General features: G+C 51.5%; 1 protein-coding gene across 2 annotated transcripts in view; it reads left to right on the top strand.

The window, feature by feature from the left end:
* Positions 1–18908, top strand: part of SDK2 (sidekick cell adhesion molecule 2) — a 246705-nt gene that overhangs the window by 139580 nt on the left and 88217 nt on the right. For both annotated transcript variants that reach the window (XM_074319611.1, XM_074319612.1), the window contains exons 3-4: positions 4932–5038; positions 15889–16036. In XM_074319611.1, coding sequence (XP_074175712.1) covers positions 4932–5038; positions 15889–16036 — 255 coding nt within the window. The remainder of the gene's footprint in view (positions 1–4931; positions 5039–15888; positions 16037–18908) is intronic.

The following is an 18908-nucleotide window of genomic DNA, read 5'->3' as shown; positions in this document are numbered from 1 at the left end:
TGATGGGGCAGAGAACAGATTCTTGGTGTGTCTTCCTGTCTTCCCACCCTGGCCCTGAGCCCGAACCCCACGGCCCTCTCTCCGACCATGTCACTGGGAGAAAGCAAAGCTTCCACATCCAAGAGATTCCTCTCTCCTCCACAGCTGTCAGAGAGCCTGGGGAAGCTCTAAGTGCAGTTATGGAAAGGTTTCCAGGATATCTTGTCACATGCACAAAGGAAAGAGCAGAACGGCAGGTAGAGGAGGTCCTGTCTCCTGCTCAAAAGGGGAGGGATTATGAATTTATGTTAAGAAATTTTGAGAAGAGACTCAGGCAACTAATAACGGTTTCCTCCCTGTGTGTGTCGGGAGCCGGGAATGACCTGGCAGCTGGTTAGAGACATTTACTGTGCACCTTTACTTTTATCCTTTGAACTTTGGGTCCTGTGACTATGTTTCCTATAGTAAGTCAACAAATCTGCGGTCCTAGAGGTGGGTGAATCCAGGGGTTCCCCAGCCCCTGGGGCCACGCCCCGGCGACTGTTCCTCATTGAGTGAAGAAAGAGGCTGCAGGTCAAGCAGGATGTGGCCCTCTTAGCCTCCATCACTGCTCCTCATCCCCAGCGAGGCAGGCTCAGGCCCCTCTGCCTTGAGTACACAGGTGGAGGTGACTGGGAGGTTGGAAGGTGAGGCTGGTGAAGAGAGATTCATTGGGGTCAAGAGAGGGGCAGCCTTTGAAAAGGAGCTCTCATTCCCTTGCTGTCCCCAGTGTCCCTGAAGAGCTATGACAGGAGGACACAGTACTCCACGGGCAGCTGAGGGCCAGGGGCATAGCAGATCCCTCGGTGGTGTCTGGGACAGTTAGAGTTCATGTCCACAGAGAAGCCAAGGAATTTGCCAGGCAAAGGAACCTGACGGGCATTTGGGTAGCACCTGCCGTGGACCAGGCACTTCTATCCAGAGCTTCTTGTGATGCTCATATCAAAGACAGCCATGACTGCCCCCATTTTACAGATGGGCAAACCGAGGCTTGCAAAGTTCCATAACTTGCCCAGGCCACACACCTAAGAAATGTCAGAAGCGGAAGCCAAGCCTAAATTTCCCTGAGTCAGAAGCCTCGGGGCTTTCTCCAACGCCATGCTCCCTTGTGGTTGCATCGGGAGTGAGCCCTGCTACACAGGACATTATAGCCACCTCCCTGCTCCCAGAGGAGTCCTGGACAGGGCTGGGCCCATCCAGGTCCCTGCCAGGCCCACAGCCACAGGTGGGCAGACAGAGCTGTAGGCTGAGTGTGTCCTGAGGGCCCAGGAGGGAGCACCACAGGGATAATTCCTGCTGTCAGACATTGTCAAGGATGCTTACAGCAAACTGAGCTGCTGGCCTCTTCCACCCGCCTGCCAGGCAGGGGGACAGCTGCACTTCTCGTGGCGTGAAGGGGCTTTCCCTGGCAGGAAAGCCAGTGGTGGAACTGTTACTTTAAATAATGTTGCCTACAAGCCAGAAATAGGTCTCTCAGGCACAGTGCACCAGAGGCAGCCCAGGGAGAGGAGGCAGGAGGAGCCAGACGGGGGCTGCATCCCGCTCTGCCAGGCTAAGGAGCACCTGCCTTCAACTGCAGGGGAGGAGAACCAAGGGGAGGCCCTGAGCCAGCCAGCCCCAGGGGAGGGGCAGGCCTGCAGCCTGTGGCCTTCCTCAGAGCCCCAGGTGGGCCTTGGGGGTTCCTGGCTGAAGCAAAGAGCCTTATGCAGAAATCTAGTATTATTAAAGTTTAAAATTCACCACAAATCACTGATATCAGCAAACAAACCCTAACCCAGTAAGTCCCTGGTGTCTTTTTTATAATGTATACTTAAATTGTATGCTCAAAGTTCCATTTTTTTAACTTTATTTTTAAAATAAAAGCGATATATGTACCTGATAAAGAAAATTCTGATGGCACAGAAAGGCATAAAATCAAAAAGTAGACATTTCCCTCCCTCCCCACCCCCGATACCTCTCCCGAAAGCGAGATAATATGTTCTGGAGGATCCATCTTGGAAAAATTATATGTACTTGCCAGAGTGTCTGTGATTATAGGTGTGCAAATATGTATACTGGTTCAATTTCCCCGCAGGGTATCATACCGTTTACACTATTCCTGGACTTTTATTTTTTTTGGTCCACGAACTCAATTATTGTTTAGCTTCCTATTGCCTGGTGTTTTTATTTTCAGATTCGTCCCTCTTCCCCAGCGTCCTTTCCATGTTTTGTGCATCTTGGAGGCCATTCAATCTCATCCCATACAGGTTCCTCGTTCAGTCTGCAGCGACGGCCTCATCAAATGAGCCAATCCCATTTTTGACGGTCGTGTAGGCTGTTTCCAGTTTTGTTTATCTCTGCCATTACAAGCAATGCTGTGGAGAACATCCTTGTACTTTTTTTTTTTTGCCACTGTTTTGCAAGTATGTCTAAAAGGCCAGCTCCCAAGAGTGCAACCTGTAGGTCAAAAGGTTTGAATATTCTTATTTTGACAGATTTTTGCCCCAAAGGCTAGACCAATTTACATTTCCACCAGCCCATCTGAGGGTAGGACTCCTCTCCCCTCGCTCTTGCCAACACTGGGTGTGATCGCGTGTGAAAATCTTCGGCAATCTGATATGTCAGCATGGTTTTGATTGGGCTTTATTTCATTGTGACAGACACTGAGCATCTTTTTTGTGAGTTTGTTGGCCATGTCTGTCCATTTTCCTCTTGCTGGCGCTTTTAAATAATGTCTGGTTCCATTTCCAAAAATAGATGGCTTTTCTAGCCACTCTCTCTCCAGCTTCCCTCGCAGGTCACGACATCGCTTTCGAGGCCCAAATAGTTTCCCCAAAGCTGTCTACCCTCCCCACGGGAGACATGGGGCAGAGGCCAGGAAGAGCCTGTGATGGGCTTGAGGACGGTGGGAGGAGAACGGGAAATTTGCCAGAGCTGGGGTGCCCGCTATCTCCCCATCATCACACTGTGCACAGTAATGCCAGACAGATAAGAGCCGCAGCCGGTGGCAGAGATAAGAGGCTTGGGCAGCCAGAAGGTTCTGGATGATGCTGCAGAGCCAGAGGCAGCTTGTCACATGCTCACCTGTGAGGTGGGGCTTGTGTAGTCCCAGCATGGAAGGTGGGCCCTTTGAGTTATGATAACAGTGTTGAGCTGGTTAGCAGCTGGGCTTGGACGCAGAAAGGCTGTGTGGGACCCTGGCCCTGCCTCCTACTACTTGTGACACCACAGGTCAATGACGACATATTTCTGAACCTCGATTTCCCCACCTCGAAAATGGGGGTGCTAATAAAAGTATTCCCTCCATAGGATTAGTGGAGATTAAATGAAAGGCTCTCAAAATGCAGACCCACAACAGTTGGTACCTGCCCTCCTAAAATGAGAAAAGTGAAGCTAATGTAGTGGGCTTTGCAAAAATTTGTTGAAAAGGCTTTTATGCTGAGGTTACGTTTCTTTTTTGTGTGATCTCAGAAATGTCCTTTATAAATAAAATGCTGACCATTCCTATTTATTTTTGTCTTCCTACCTGGCACTTTTTAATATTATCTGTGTGTGTGTGTGTGTGTGTGTGTGTGTGTGTGTCTGTGTGTCTGTGTATGTGTGTGTTTTGTTCCTTGATTGTTTTTCCGTTTGCTTTTTGGGTGGCTGGTTTTAATGATCTTACGTGGCAAAGTAAAAGGTTGACAATCTTATGTCAACCCCCAATGTTTTAAGTGTTACTGGTCCATACTAGCCAACCATCTGGGAAGTGCTGTGTGAAATGAAGCCATGTATGAAAAGTACTTAATACAACGTCATCACTGTGAGATGATGACGATGGTGATGGTGATGGTGATGGTGATGGTGATGGTGATGGTGATGGTGATGGTGATGGTGATGGTGATGGTGATGGTGATGGTGGGCCCTGGCCAGAACTCATGTCAAAGAAAACTTGGCAACTCCTGGGAGTTAGGTTGTCTGTCCCAGGGTTAGCATAGCCCAGGAGCAGGTGGCAATGAGCTTGTCCACTGAATCAGCTGGGCAAACCCTAGGACACCCAATGACTGGGGAGATACCCTCGGCACAAACCCCTTGCTTCACTGAGGTCTGTGTTGGGCTGTTCATTCCCCAGGGATAGGAAAGATGCTGCCAGAGAGCATGCCAGGGGAACTAGTCACTCCATACCAGAGGGTACCACCTGCCTATGTCTCGCTGCCAAAAGCTCCTGGCACGGACCCAGCCTGGCGTCCTCCCTGCCTCTCAGCCAGATGAGCTCACCACACTCCTGCTCTCGCCCAACACCAGACACTGATACTATCTGGGCCAGTCATGTGCTCCTGGAGTGGGCTCCCAAGGGACCCCTCAGGGGTGTGCATTCTGGCCCCAGGGCCCCCACGTATGGAAAGGCAACGTGTCCTGCTCAGAAGGCTCTGCCTTTTCCCTCCACAGAGCTGCCATGGAGCTGTCTATAACTTTCATGATGGAACCATGCAAAGCATTTGGGGAGCATGTAAATTTCCCTGTCTCTGTCACCTCCACCCATTTCAGTGACTATCACAGCACAGTCCCATGCCTGGCCGAAATAAAATGCCCCACCTTTGTCAGTCATACAAATCACAGGCAGGGGAGGACAGCAGCCTCCGACGGCCCCAACACAGCCCTGGGAGGCCTGGTCACAGGCAGGGTCCAGGGCTCAGCACAGTACCTCCCGTCCGTGGGAAAGTGCAGGCTACTTCCTGGGCACCTCAGCAAAAGCCTCCTTGCCTTTGGGAGGGACTCTCCTGTTGATAAGGACCTTTCTGTGACCCCGTGACATGGCCAGAGAGTCAAGAGCTCCCAGGTGCTCTTCACTCCGGAAGAGGGTGACATGGCGACCTCTGCCCTTTGACCCCTGTCTGACCTGTGCTTCCCTGCAGCTGCCTGACTTGTTCACTGGCTGTTTCATCTGCCCCCAGGTACATGATCACCAGCCTGGACCGCACCCACGCTGGCTTCTACCGCTGCATCGTGCGTAACCGGATGGGCGCTCTGCTGCAGCGGCAAACCGAGGTCCAGGTGGCCTGTGAGTACACGGGTGACTGTGGGCAGGGTGGGCGAAGCCAGAGAGCGTCTGCAGGTCCTTACCCAGCAGCCATGCTCCTTCTGGGCTCACTGGGTGCTGTCCATGGCCCTTCCCGCTTATCTGGGCCAGGGACCCCCTTCTGCAGTTAATGGAACCAAGGCCGAGAGGTGGCAGCAGCTCTCAGGGTTCCACAGCTGATAACTGACACACACACATCTGCTGGCTCTGAGGTCAACACTCTTGAAATGTGACTAGCTGCTTTGTTTTTCAAAAGGAAGCTCCATCACCTGCTTTGAGGGCCTCCTCTGGGGTTGGCCTCACACTTGGGGGCGGGGTGGTTCCTAACAGCCAACCTGAACCTTTTTAGCTATGACACTCTTCTCGGTCGACTTTCCAGGGGCCCCCATGACCTTAATTTTTCCATCCTCCAACTCGCTCAGCCCTGGAGCACTAACAGTGCGGGGGTCCCACGTAACTCTAAGAGGGAGAGAGGAGATGACAAGGCAGGGTTCCTGGAAGGGCCAGGTGGGCAGAGGGTAAAGTGGGAGGCCCTCGCTGAGCCTTTGAGGGTAACAGCCTTCTCCCCAGTGCCACCATCACCAGAAGCGCTACCTCATATGGAAGAGGGAAGGCAGCTTCAGAAGAACCCAAGGGCATCTCACGGCCCAGTCATCGCGCTCCCCTGTGACTCAGTTTCCCCCCTGCCCCATCTTAAATAGCTGCTCTGTGCTAGAAATGAGCCTCATATGGGCTGTTTCATTTTGGGTGTTCCAGGGGGAGAGGTCCACGATTGTGCAATGAGACATGAGCATGTGGAAAAAGCCCTAGTGAGCTCTGAAAATTTTTTAAAAGGACAACCACTCATCCAGAGCCCCCAGGGGCTTCCCTCTGACTTAGCGCAGGAGAAAGCTTTCTACTTGGAGAGAAATAGAAAGAGAAATCTAATAAGAAACCTCGAGTGAGCCAAAGAGTGTTTATAATAATTATGGAAAACAGCTGTAATCAGAAGTGCAGGACGGCTTGTCCCCATAAATCAGCGCTAAAGGCGACTTGACTTACTCCGAGGAGCAGAAAAGCCCTGAATTAAAATGATGGATCAGGGCTGCTGTCTGGGCTGGAAGACTCCTGTGGAGCTTCATTTAACCAGTGCCCAGAGTGCAGCGGGGCACGGGCAGCCGTGGGGCAGCCCCCAGAGACACTGCGTGTGCATGCACGTGTGTGCAAGTGTGGGTGCACTGGCGTGGGTTCATACATGTGTGTGTGCAAATATGTGTCTGGATTGGTCTGCCTCTTTGCTCACCTGGGTGCTGGTGAGAATACGTACGTGTGTGTCTGTGTGCATGTGTGTGCAGTTGGAAGTGCCATCCAGGACCCCAATCAGTCCAGACTGTTGTGGGGAGTGTCTGTTCCAAGCCCTTGGCTCGTAGGAGACAATAGGAACTTTCTGGAGTTGAGAGCCCCTGAGGTGACAGTCTTCCCTGGGCTGGCTCTGCTGATCAGAAAGAGAAAAGAAGGGAACCCAGTGTCTAAGTGGCTGAAATGCATCTTCCTTGGCCGTGATAGGGACCCAGGAGCCCAGGACTCCGCCCCCTCACCCCCCACAATATGCACGCTCCTTCTCACGTACACATAAACCCACAATGGGGGTGCTGCCAGACGCGTGCCTGGACCCTGTTCCCAGACCCACAGGCATCCTCCTGCCCCCAAGCCAAGGGATGGGTTGTGACGAGACCCAGGTGCAGAGAAACAGACACGGTGCCCTGATAACGGGCAGAGGCATTTCCCTAGAATTTCCTGCGTTCTTACAGAGAAGGGCTTAGACCTACCTGGGCTCCCAGCCTGAGAGTGGGGTGAGAAGCAGATGGCAGGGACTTAAACTGCCTGACACCGTAACCTTCTGCCCAGGTACAGACCCCCATGGCTGGGGTAATCCTGAGCTCCCCCTCCCCACACTGCAGGTTCTGTGGGTCCTGGTCACGCTAGGTGATGCTGGCAGAGATGACCGCAGGTGGTGGTGACATGCAGGGGCCTGGTCCAAACCCGTGAGGGAGCTTTGAGACTCTGCCATTGCCGAGATCCCGTGTGAGGGGAAAAGGGGTGGCAGGTACCTTACGGTGTTGGCAGGCTGTGGGGTGCCCATCACCACGACAGGCAGTTTGGCTTAATGCAGAACATGGACTTTGGTGCCAGGCAGACCACATTCGAATCCTGGCTCTGCTCTGGATCTCTGAGTGACCCCAGGGAAGTGACTGACCCTCTCTGAGCCTCAGTCAGCTCAGGTTGCTCATCCATAAAATGTATCTGATAATACCTACCTCCTGGGCTTGCCCAGAGAATCCCTTGAGCTCAAACCCAGTGCCCGCAAATAATATACCTTCAATCAGTGGGAACTTGTTGCTACAATTAATGTTCTGTGTTATCATTTAAGGAAGGGAAAAATGGACTGTAGAATGCAATGGCTTCTGGCAAAGCCTGTCCTGACCAAACAGAGCAGTAAGCTGGCATTCTCTTGTGACATCCGGACCCCCAAACCCCTGCCCCTCTGCCACCTCTCACAGGGGGATTCCTGGCCTGTTCCCTCTGCCCTCTCAGAGCCACTTGTCACCCTGGGCTCCAGGCACTCTGGACATGGTCATAACCACAGTTGTCACTAGGCGGCCACCAGGCTACATGGCGCTGCTGCTGGCTATGCAAATGGGGTTCTAGGCCCCCCGCAGAGACAGGAGACACCTTGAAGGAGCTGAAGGTGGGGGGTGGGGGGAGGGGAGAGGAGCCCAGGTCCCTGTGTTCCCGACCACCAGTTCCCATGGCACTGAGAACTCACCCCTCACACTGCACCCACCCACCTTGCAGGTCTTACGCCCTTTCCTCTCCATAGCAGCACAAAATGGAAACCACTATTTGCAGCCCTTTGGGCTGTAAAGCCAAAGGGTTAGGGGATCTAAGAACTCCTGCCTGACAGCTGAGGAAAATACTCATCTTGACAAGTTAATGAAGCTTTCGCTCAGCCCTGGTGGCCACAGTGGGACACACACCTCCCTGGTCCCTTCCCTTGCTCGACACAATTGTCTCATCCCAGGGGACTCTCTCTAGCTATGGAAGATGAAGAATTCGAAATCTAGCCTCACTCCCCACCCCCCAACACACCTTCCAGGGATGTTCAAGATGGGAAAACAGAGGCACAGAAAGGTCAGAGGACAATTCATGTTCTCACAGCCAGTATTTCTGTTCCACCTTCTCCTGCCTCACTACCATCAGCGGTAGGGTGTAGCCATAGACTCAGCCGTGAGCCCCAGATTCAAATCCCAGCTCACCTCTCCCTCGCTGTGTGACCTTGGGCAAGTTGCTTAACTTCTCTGTGCCTTCACTTCCTAAAAAGAATGTTAATATTAGTGCCTACCCAGTGGGGCTGTCACAAGGGTGAGTCAATCGGTGCATGAGAACCAGAAGCAGCACCCATCCTGGAGAATCCTCAGGGATGAGCAGACTCTCTGCAAGGCCCACCAGGGAAGGCATCCTGGAATAAACAAGCACACCCTTTCTCACTCTGTCTACCTGCAGAGGTACATTCCTAACCACCCCTGCTTCTGTTCAGGGCTGGAGCCAGGGGGAGAGAGTGAAGCATGGAGGATGCAAAACTTAAGGAGGCGCTCGTCTCAGGGACTCACCGCACACTGGCGAGACCTGGGGAGGGGGAGCCTCCTTAAATCTTTCCCCTCACTCACCCTTTCCCAGTCCTAGGGCTCTCCCAGCTTTGTGCCCTGCAGACCTCCTCCATCTGTCTGTCTCTCTCCAGTCAGACAGGTTCTGACGCTAGGTGGGGTATGGCTGCCTTTCCAAGTGCTCCGGTCTCTCCTTGGCAGTTTCTGCCTGCCAGGGTCCCGGGGTGCCAAGCAGCCAGTGCCCACGACTGCTGCCCTTGGGTCTCTCTCCAGGGATCAAGCCAAGAGGCCCCACCCCTGGTTCGCACCCCTTTCCCAGAGAGGCCCCAGGAATTAGGTTCTAATGAGAAATTAATAAGGCAGCTGTGCTAACAACTAATGATAATGGCAAAGTCATTACAAAAAGATTCTTTACATGTTTTTAATTACAGCAATTAAGGGGAAGTCAATAAAACATCAACGTCCTCCCCAGCTCCCTTCCTGTCCCCCATTCAGAGTCTTCTTTGTGTTTTTAAAGTCGCCATAAATTTCTGGCCTGGCCTGCGACAAGTGGGCTGAATGGCTGAGAGGGTTGGGAGAGCTTTCCAGTCGACGGTTTCCCTGAGGCCACCGGTTGTTCCCATCCGGACCCCATGGCTTCCTCTGGGCTCTCGTCACCTGGGCCACAGACCCGAGCCCTCACCTGGTTGGCATTGCCTCACACTTGGAGCCCCAGCCCCAGAACCAAGCCCACCCTGCCCCTTGGGGAGCCCGGCCTGCCTCCTATCCTACCCCCACTCCCCGTACAAAATAGGACTTGAGGGCATCAAGCCCATGGTCACGTGGGCTGGGGTTGATACCCAGAATGCCACCAAGCGGCTTGTTTTTCTTAAATCTTAACCTGAGTGTGAGTATTGCATGTAGACTATTTAGGGGCCGTGCAGTGGTTCCGGAGGACGTACTGTGTCTTTCTGGAGCACCTATTTTACCTGAATGTTTAATTTACTCGTGAAACGACGGTGGCTGTACACCCAGTGTGTGCCAAGCTCTGTTCTGGGCACTGAGGACACGAGACAAAACCAAGACATGTCCCTTGAAAGGGAAAGGAAAGTAGTGGGGACAACAAAAGTGAAAAGGAGAATATATAATAGAATATAGACTATAGAAGGCCTATGACAAAAAATAAAGTGTTATAAGGAAAAATGAAACCAGGGGAGAGGGCTAGAAGATGGGGCAGGGGACTAATTTGAAATGTGGGCTGAGGGAGGCTGTGTGAGGAGGTGATACGGAGCAGAATCTCAAAGGAAGTGAGGGGTAGGCCACACAGACAGAATAGGAAACAGCAAGTGCAAAGGCCCTGGGGTGGATGTGGGTGTCTGAGGCCAGGGTGGCTGGAGCAGAGGGACAGAAGTGAACAGTAGAAGGAGATGGTGCTGAGAAGGTGGGGTATTGGGGACAGACAGCGGCATTCTAAGGTGTGGTTGGCACTTTGGATGTTATTCAGAATGCAGTGGAAGTCATGGATGCCATCTGATTGGAGGCAGAAGCATTGTTTTCATAGTAAACAAAACCACAGATTGCCCACCAGATTGGCAAAAGGCAGAGTCTAGCAAAACCAAGCATAGGCAGAAACTGCCATCTCTGCTGCTGGGCGTGTGAATTGGTAAATTGGTGCAGAGTTGGAAAACCGTTTGGCACCATCTCAAAAAATCATCATGTGCCCACCCTGCAACCCAGCAATTCCACCTTTAGGCCCATGCTCTGGAGACTCTTAGCCGCGTGTGCTAGAAGATCCACACGAGAGGGTTCTTAGCAGGACCGTAAGACACAGAAAAAGACTGCAGCAGTGCTGTGCAATCTCAATACATGGGTGTCCAGACAGCTGTGAAAATGACTAAACCAAGTGCAGGGACATAGAGGGAGCTAAAAAAATGTTGCACAGATAAAGCAAATCATAGTAGGCAAAATACAAAATAATCCTAAGTATTATTAAGGGCTTAGAACCAGACTAAATTAACCTTAAGTTGTTTAAGGATGCACCTATATGTGGTGAAACTGGAAGAAGGAAAACAAGCAATGACATTCAGGACGGCAGTTGTCTCTGGAAAGGGAGGGGATGTGACTGGGAGAGAAGTCGAGGGGGAGGGGACAACATTTGTTAGAGTTCTAGTCCTTAAGCTGGGTGCTGGGTGCATGAGTGTTCATTCTATTCTTTAAACTATACATATAATTACATTCGCTCTTTTGTGTGCATGACATATTTCATGGTAGAAACTGTTTTAGAAATATATAAAAGCAATGGATATATTCTGAAGTAGAATGCATACTTTACAAGACCTTTTAAGTTATAACAAAGGCATCAGGAGTGACTGTTAGGCCACGTCCAGCTGTGCCCCAGGCCCACTCTTCTTTGCTGTGGGGGAATTGGTTGGGAAAGCTGGGTCAGTACCGTGAAGCATAACACGGCATGTGCCTCGGAGAGGACGTGGAGTAAACGTCCCCTGTTTCTACCTCCGTGTGAGTGGGCTATCCTAGGAGATCCTGGATCCCAGGCCCTGTCAGCGTGTGGCCCTCCTTTCCTCTAGCCTTTCTCCTGCACTGCGGCCTGAGTGGACACCCTCTAATAGCCCCTTGCTGCTGTTCTTCAGTGCATGCGTGGCTGTGCCCTGGGCCCATGAGCAGAGGCAGGGGGCTTCCTGAGTGGACCAGGAAGCCCATTTGACAAAGTGAAGTGGAGAGAATGGGAGGGTACTGGGGGCCTGAGAGCCACGGTGAGGTGGGGAGATGGTGGGACGGAAAGGTGGGGGAGAGCATCAACTGCAAAACTTGGACCCAGGCCAGCTGTGCCCTTCCTTCATCCCTCCATCCCACCCTACATACATGTATACAATCTTCTATGCCTCCATCCCTTCTTCCTTCCTTCCTTCCTTCCTTCCTTCCTTCCTTCCTTCCTTCCTTCCTTCCATCGATCCATTCCTCTTGTCATCCAACTGTACATACATACATACGTACATACATACGTACATACTTACATGCATGCAATCATTCATCCTCCATTCCTCCCGCCTTCCCTCCACTTATCCAGCTGTCCATTCATCCATCCAAGGATCCATCCATCCACCGAACAAACCCATGACGCTGTCTTATTTGCATTCTCTTATTTCTGCCAACTAACTCTTCTCTCCTACCTCCCAGCCTTCACACCCTCTCTTCCCTCTGGACCATCACCTACACATATGCAAGAGCACACGGGCACACACACACTTTCTAACACCTACTCTTTATGTATGTCTCTGCTTCAAAGAAGCCTCATCCCACCTCGCAGTCTAAAGTAAGCTCCTCTGTGGCTGCCTGTTCCGTCTTCCTATAGTTGTCACAGTGTGTCACTGAATGTTTGTGGCTTGTCTTGTGTATGCCTATCTCCCTGACCAGACCAGAAGCTCCGTGAGGGCAGGGACCAGGTCTTTCTTCAGAATGACTACAGGGCCTGCCTGGCCCACAGTAGGGGCTCATAGAGAGCTGTTGCATGATGGCATTGGGTGACTTTAGAGAGAACCCACTGTGTGCGAAGCACGGGACCAGGTATCTTGTAGGGATTTGCTCATGAATACAACTGACTATAACTGCCTCTTGAAGCTTCCAGTGTAGTAGAGAGAGATAAAGAATGCACATGAAGAATTGTAATGCAGGGTATGAGTCATGAAAGAGGCAGAGAGGACACACGGGAGGGGGGTGGTTTGAACACTGGCCCTGCCCAGCTCTAACTGCTTAACCCTGGATAAGCCACTCTATCTCCATGAGCTTTAATTTCCTCACTGACAAAATGGAGCTAATAAAACTAGAGAGAGGAGAAAGAAACACTGTTACCATGAAATTGCTTTAAATTGTTCAAATATATCTTCGGAGTTCTGGGAAAAGTTTCTTAAATAGATAAAATTATTGTAAGAACTGAAATCAATGTGATTTATTGATGCAATTTTTTTAACGGGCAGAGCCAAGTAATAGCAATTAATAAACAACTAAAAAATGTGTATTTATTAAAGTTGAGCCTCTCATTATAAGAGGATTAAATGGGACAACGCATGTAAAGTCCACCTAGAAAGAAACCTGACCCCTAGTCGGTCAGTGCTGAAAGCATCTTTGCTCTTGAATTCTAGTTGGGTGGCGTGGGGTAATCGTTGTTAAAGAGGTTGGTGTTTAAACTGTGAAAAATGTAGAGGATTCCAATATTTTAATACTACAAATATTAAATAGAACTTTTAGCACTTTAAGATACTCTTCCAATTTCTATGGCTGCATAACAACTTACCCCAAATGGTGTACAAGCAATCATTTCTTCTGCTCACCAATTCTGTGAGTCTTGAATCTGGACAGAGCACAGTAGGGATGGCTTGTCTCTGCTCTGTGATGTCTGAGGTCTCAGCTGGAAGACTCAGAAGCCAGGGGTTGGAGTCATCCGAGGGCACACGTGTTCATTCCCCTGTCCATGGTTGATGCTGGGCATCCTCTGGGCAACCTCAGGGCCTCCCACGTGGGCCATTCCCATGTCCGTGTGGGATAGATTGGGCTTCCTGACAATATGGTGACTGGATTCCATAGGAGTGTCTGGAGAGAGAGAGAGAGAGGTCCAGGTAGAAGTTGTATCCTTTTGATGACCTAGCCTTCAAAGTCATATAGCATCACTTCCAGAAATATTTATTCATAAGAAGAGCATATTGGGCGGAAAATCAGTATTGGTGCAGCCATCTTTGGCAAGATACAGCCTGACACATGTATCCATTATCTCATGTAATCCTGACTCTAACCTATGAGGAAGGTACTCTTCTTAACTCCATTTTATAGAAGAGAAGATTAAAGCTCAGCAGACTCAGAATTTTGCCCAAGGCCATGCCTAATAGGTAACAGAAGTCACATTTGAACTCGGGTCTCAATAACTCCAAAGCCCCTACTGTGACAGTCACTGCCTGCCAAAGTTAGAACAAGGGTGCCAACAGCAGATTTTATTTCTTGAGACACTTAATTGTCTAGATCCCTCCAGGATGCTGTTGAATCGTGGGGCCTTGGTGAATCGTGGCTTTTTCGGGTGGCACTCCGGTGGCCTGAAGTGAGAAGCGGGATGTAATTCGACAATGGCAGGAGGAACATTTAACGGGGTGTGGGCATTAAGGCAGGAAAGGTTGGTTGGGGTCAGATTAGGGAGGGACCTTGAATCCAGGCAAGGGAATTTAGACTTTCCTGGGACAATGAAGAGATCCCAAAGGTTCTGAGAAAGCCGGTAAAATGTCAGAAAAATTAATCAGGAAAAGTGTGGAAAATGGCTGGGGTGGGGGGTTCTGATGGCGACCATGTGGGGGTTAATGCAGCCAGAGTAATGGGGCTAGCTTAGCTTGTTGGTGGGGCCTGGAAGAAGACGAGGGCCTTGGTAAATGCCAGCGATATTCCAGAGGAAGAGCCGCGGGACTTTGTGGGGGAAAACGAAGGGAAGTACCGCAAAAGGCTCCAAGGTTTTGAGCCTAGGAGAACTGGGCAGGCGTGGCTAGGGCGGAGAGCTATGAACAGAACTAAGAGGGCCTGGCAAGGAGATAAGAAATGCCCAACATTTTCTGTTGGAAATTGAGTGTTGGGTGTTGGAGCTCAGGAAAGTGCCAGAGCAGATGTGAGAGTCTTCGCAGAGAGATTGAGGTCAAAGCCATTAGCTGAGGTGAGAAGAGACTCAAGCCCAGGGCTTTGGGGAGTAAGGGCCAGTGGTTCTCAAACTTTGGCATGCAGCAGAGTCCCCAGAGAGTGAGTCAAGAACTCAGAGACCTGGGGGTGGTGAAGCAGGGCCATTCCATGTCCTAGGGAGTGGGGAAGAGCAGGAGCAAAGCTGTGGGCTCACCAAGTTCCCAGGGGATTCTGAGACCTGCCAGAGTGTAAGAACCGCTGACCTGCACCCACACAGTAGTTCTCAAACTCAGCTTGTGTTGGAACTACCTGAGTGGCTTTAGAAACACCGATGAATGGGTCCTACCTACCCCCAAAGGTTCTTACCTCTGGGAATAGCAAAGGCCCCTCAGGGGATTCTGAGGTGCAGCCAGGTTGGGGGACTTCTCCCTCTCCCGTAAACAGAGAGGGAGAAGGGGAAATAGTATTCAAGGGATCAGACACCAGGTGGCTTAGGACGTGGCCCCTTCGGTTAGGGAGGGAATGGTGGGCAACCGGGAAACAAAATGAAGCATTCAGCAGTCTGAGCCTCACTGCACATAAGAATTCTGATGGCCAGCCCACACCCACCACCAGTGAAATCAGAAGTTTGGGCTGAGACACCGGCATCTCCTGCCACTCTGTTTTAACTCTTTGGGTGATTCTCACTGGCATGCAGCCAGTTTGGGGACAAACAGTGCTTCTCGTGCTTGACTATGTATACACTTCCCTGGGGGTCTTGTTAAAATGCAGAGTCTGATTCAGCAGGTCAGAGTGGGGCCTGAGACTATGCATTTCTAATTTGTGGTACCCATGCTGCTGACCCATAGACCTCAATTTGAGTAGCAGGGATGTATATTTGTACATTAATAGTCAAGAGTTGTGCACATCAGCACAAACACCCCTTCTCACGCCCCAAATCCCTCCTTATCTGCCAGGGATCACAGGACCCTGCAGCCTCACACCCAAGGCCTAGGAGAGAAATCATCTCCACACCTGTGTATAAGCATCCAAGACCCAACCCTCTCTGTGTGCCCACCCTCCTCTCCCACCAAAGGTGTGGGAACGTGGCCCCCAAGACTCGCCCTTCACCTCACACCTAAACCCCTGCTGCACTGTAGGGCAGGGCTGGAAGGACCGCTCTGCCTGACTCCAGACTCTGAGATCTGAGTTCAAATCCCGACTCTGCCTCCTCCCAGCCGTATGTCCTTGGACAAATCATTGACCCTCTCTGAGCCCATGTGGGCAGTAATGTGTGAAATAATGACCAGCCTCTCATGGTAGTTGGATGAATCAGTTGCTTTGTGGGTCTAAACGGATGAGAACCCCAAAAGCACAACGTAGGGCATATCATAGTTAGAAGGGGCAGTGGGGTCACGAGGGGCGGTCTGGGTGTGGTGTCCCCTTGCCCCATGGTCATCCTGCCTGTATCTTCCCTCTCCTGCCACGACTCCCACCCCATGAGCTGGGCAGTCTCAGCCACTGGCCTCGGCCCCTGATCCCTGCGTGTGCTCTTTCCCTCCGCAGACATGGGGAACTTTGAGGAGGGTGAGAAGCGCCAGAGTGTGTCCCATGGAGAGGCCGCCGTCATCCGTGCCCCACGTATCGCCAGCTTCCCCCGGCCACAGGTGACCTGGTTCCGGGACGGCCGCAAGATCCCGCCCAGCGGCCGCATGTGAGCACCCTGCTCTGGGGGGCAGGGGGGGGGCGCTTGCCCGGAGACAGGAGGTTTGGGGCCAGGAAAAGCCCCCAAAATGCTGAGCAGGGCCCTTCTCGTGGAAGCTTCTTTCAGCTCTTCTGGGACAGAGCCATCCTGGGGACCTCCCAGATGACAGAAGTTTGGTTTACGAGGGGCCTTTCTGGGAATGTGCGTGCGAAGACCGGGAGCCAGGAAAGCTCAGTCGCCTTCCTGGGGAATCCCAGGGCATTGGCTCCATTCTCAGCTAGAAAAGAAATCTGCCTCCCAGAGTACTTAAGAAACCTAAACAGGCACAGACAGAAGTGCCATCACTGTGGTTACAGACCCAGGGCTCAGGCCAGCAAGACCAGGGGGCCGTGGGAGGGTGCTGGCATGTCCCCGGCAGGGTGGGTGGCCCCTGGGTGTTTCCGGTGTGTGGGTGTGGCTGGGTGTCCATAGTGTGCGCAGGCTGTGTGTGTTTTGGCTGCGGGTAGAAGGTGAGGCCAGGGGGGCCCCCATCAGGAGAGAACACACGGCCCTTTCAGCCCTAACAAAACCCCTCTGTGTGGCCCAAGGCGTCGGTTGTGACAGCCTGGTTTGTGGGCAGGAGCAATGGAGTCAGCACCTCCGCAGAGGGCGAGGGGCAAAGCATTTCCTCCTGGGACACACCCGGCCCTCCTGATCCCCCCCTCAGGGTCTGGAGCCAGCCCAGGCTTTCCCTTTCAGTTTCCCTCCAATGCTCCCCTCTCCCAGAAAAGAAGAAAGACCACCCTTGTCTTGGTCTCTTCAGTGCAGGTCGACTGTGGGTGGAGCCGTCCTGGTCTCTGTAGGAAGCTGGAGCCAAAATAGGCAGTTCTTGCCTTTGGGGACCAAGAAGTCTAGTGAGAGAAGCATAATAATAATCTCAGTGGCTGTCGTTTATGGGCTGCCTGCTGTGTTCTCAGCCTGGATTAAATACACTCCACACATCACTTTCTCCTCCAGGAGAGACACTCCTCCCAGGAAGAGATGCTGTTTTTCGTTCCCTTCTCGATCCCCAGAGTGCATGCTCTAAAAATACTTTTTGACTGAGTGACCCTCCTAATAAGCCTATGAGACAGCTGGTTTTATCCCCATTTCACAGACAGTAAAGTGAAGCTCCCCAGAGTTTAACTACACTGCCAAGTCTCACACAGCTGGTTCCAGGCTTGCCAACTCCAGAGTTGGGGTCCTTAATTCTGTCTTACATGGATATTATATAAGAAGAGTACAAAAATGTGGGGCAGGGAAGATAAAGTGATTGCACTTGGAGAGAATTGGTCCTGGTATACAGATTCTCAGCCTGGCGACCTGTTGAAATCATTTGGGACAATTTAAAATATATTGATCTTTAGATCTTACTCCACATATATTCTGACTTCATGAAATGGAGTGTATATACCTTGGCATCACGATTTTTAAAAGGTCCCCAGTGGTTCTAATGTGCAGACACAGTGGAGAACCACTGTCCTGGAATGCGTCAGTTACCGACAGATACAATAATGCTGTGTAACAAATGATCCCAGTGACCTGAGACAAAAAGCGTTTATCTGTCATCATGAATCTGCAGATTGGTGGTCTTGGCTGGACTCTCTCTCATTTGTCTGGAACGGGCTGGCTCTCGACCAGGGAGAATCACGGGTGACTCAGCTCTGCTCCACACGTCTCACCCTCTAGCCAGCTAGCCCTAGCTTCTTCTCCTGGCAACCGCAGAGGAGCAAGAGAGAAAACAGAAACAAACTTCTCCAGCCTCTGCTAATATCTCATTGGCCAAAGCACATCACATGGTAGAACTGACTCTGCCTCTTGAGTGAGAGGACCTGCAAAGTGACACAGCAAAGGGTGTGGCTACAGAGCAGGTGAAGAATTAGAATAGAGCCCCAAGCTAACAGGTGGACCTGTGCTGTGTGAGTCGGGGTGTTCTCCCATAGACCTAATCAAGGTTCAGTAAAGCAGCAGGGCCTGGCTGACCATTAACATAGAGTGTCAGGTTGAATTGTACAGGTGCTAAGACAGGTGAGTCCACATTCCCTTTAGTGAGGTTATCTCGCATGTCCTAGATGTATCAGTGATGGCATCCTGCAGGCCCATCGAGTGGTAGAGACTGCCTGGAATGCTGTATTGAGAAGGATTCTGAGGCCTCATCCAGACTCGGTGGGACAGCAATGTGTGGCACGGAGATGGGAGGGGGCACATGGCCGTCATCTCCTACATTGGCTGTGACAGAGGAAACCCCGTGTCCATCCTCTGTCCCACCATCCCTTCCCCACCACCTGCCCACCTCATGCTCTCCCGCCTGGCTTCTGTCCTCACCCCTTTTCATTCCCAACAGCCTCTGGCACCACCACAGAACAATCTCAGCGTGCACACATGTGGTCACACCCACCACCTTCCCACCCCCTCCAGCACTCCTCCCAAACACATGATAGCACATGGTGGTGATTTTATCTCAGCAATTACACCGGATTAATATTCATAACTGAAAGGAAAGGTCCCAGGTAGCACACTCTCTGGTGTCTGTTTGCCAGAGATACGTATCTGATGAACACTGATGCCAGAGGGCCGTGCGGGGTGCTGAGGGCGTGCTATCTACAGAGGGCTGCGCTCACTGCCGGGGCACAGACGGTGATTAGCGATTCCTCATCCATTCCCTGGTGCTCATTGATGAAAAGGAGACGAGGTTTCCAACACGCTGGGGGCTTTGGGCAGCTTCTAGGATGATTTATTTTCTTCTTAATTAAATTATCAATTGGGCCCCCACGGAGCCGAGAAAAAAAAGGCTGGCTAAATAGGAGTAGTGGATGGAAGGTGGGGGTGGGAAAGACCTAGTAAATTGAAACCAGAGGCATAT

Source organism: Rhinolophus sinicus, linkage group LG15 (assembly GCF_036562045.2).
Source record: "Rhinolophus sinicus isolate RSC01 linkage group LG15, ASM3656204v1, whole genome shotgun sequence".
Taxonomy (NCBI): Eukaryota; Metazoa; Chordata; class Mammalia; order Chiroptera; family Rhinolophidae; genus Rhinolophus; species Rhinolophus sinicus.
The sequence above is the reverse complement of the archived record's forward strand: the minus strand, read 5'-3'. Positions and strand labels throughout refer to the sequence as shown.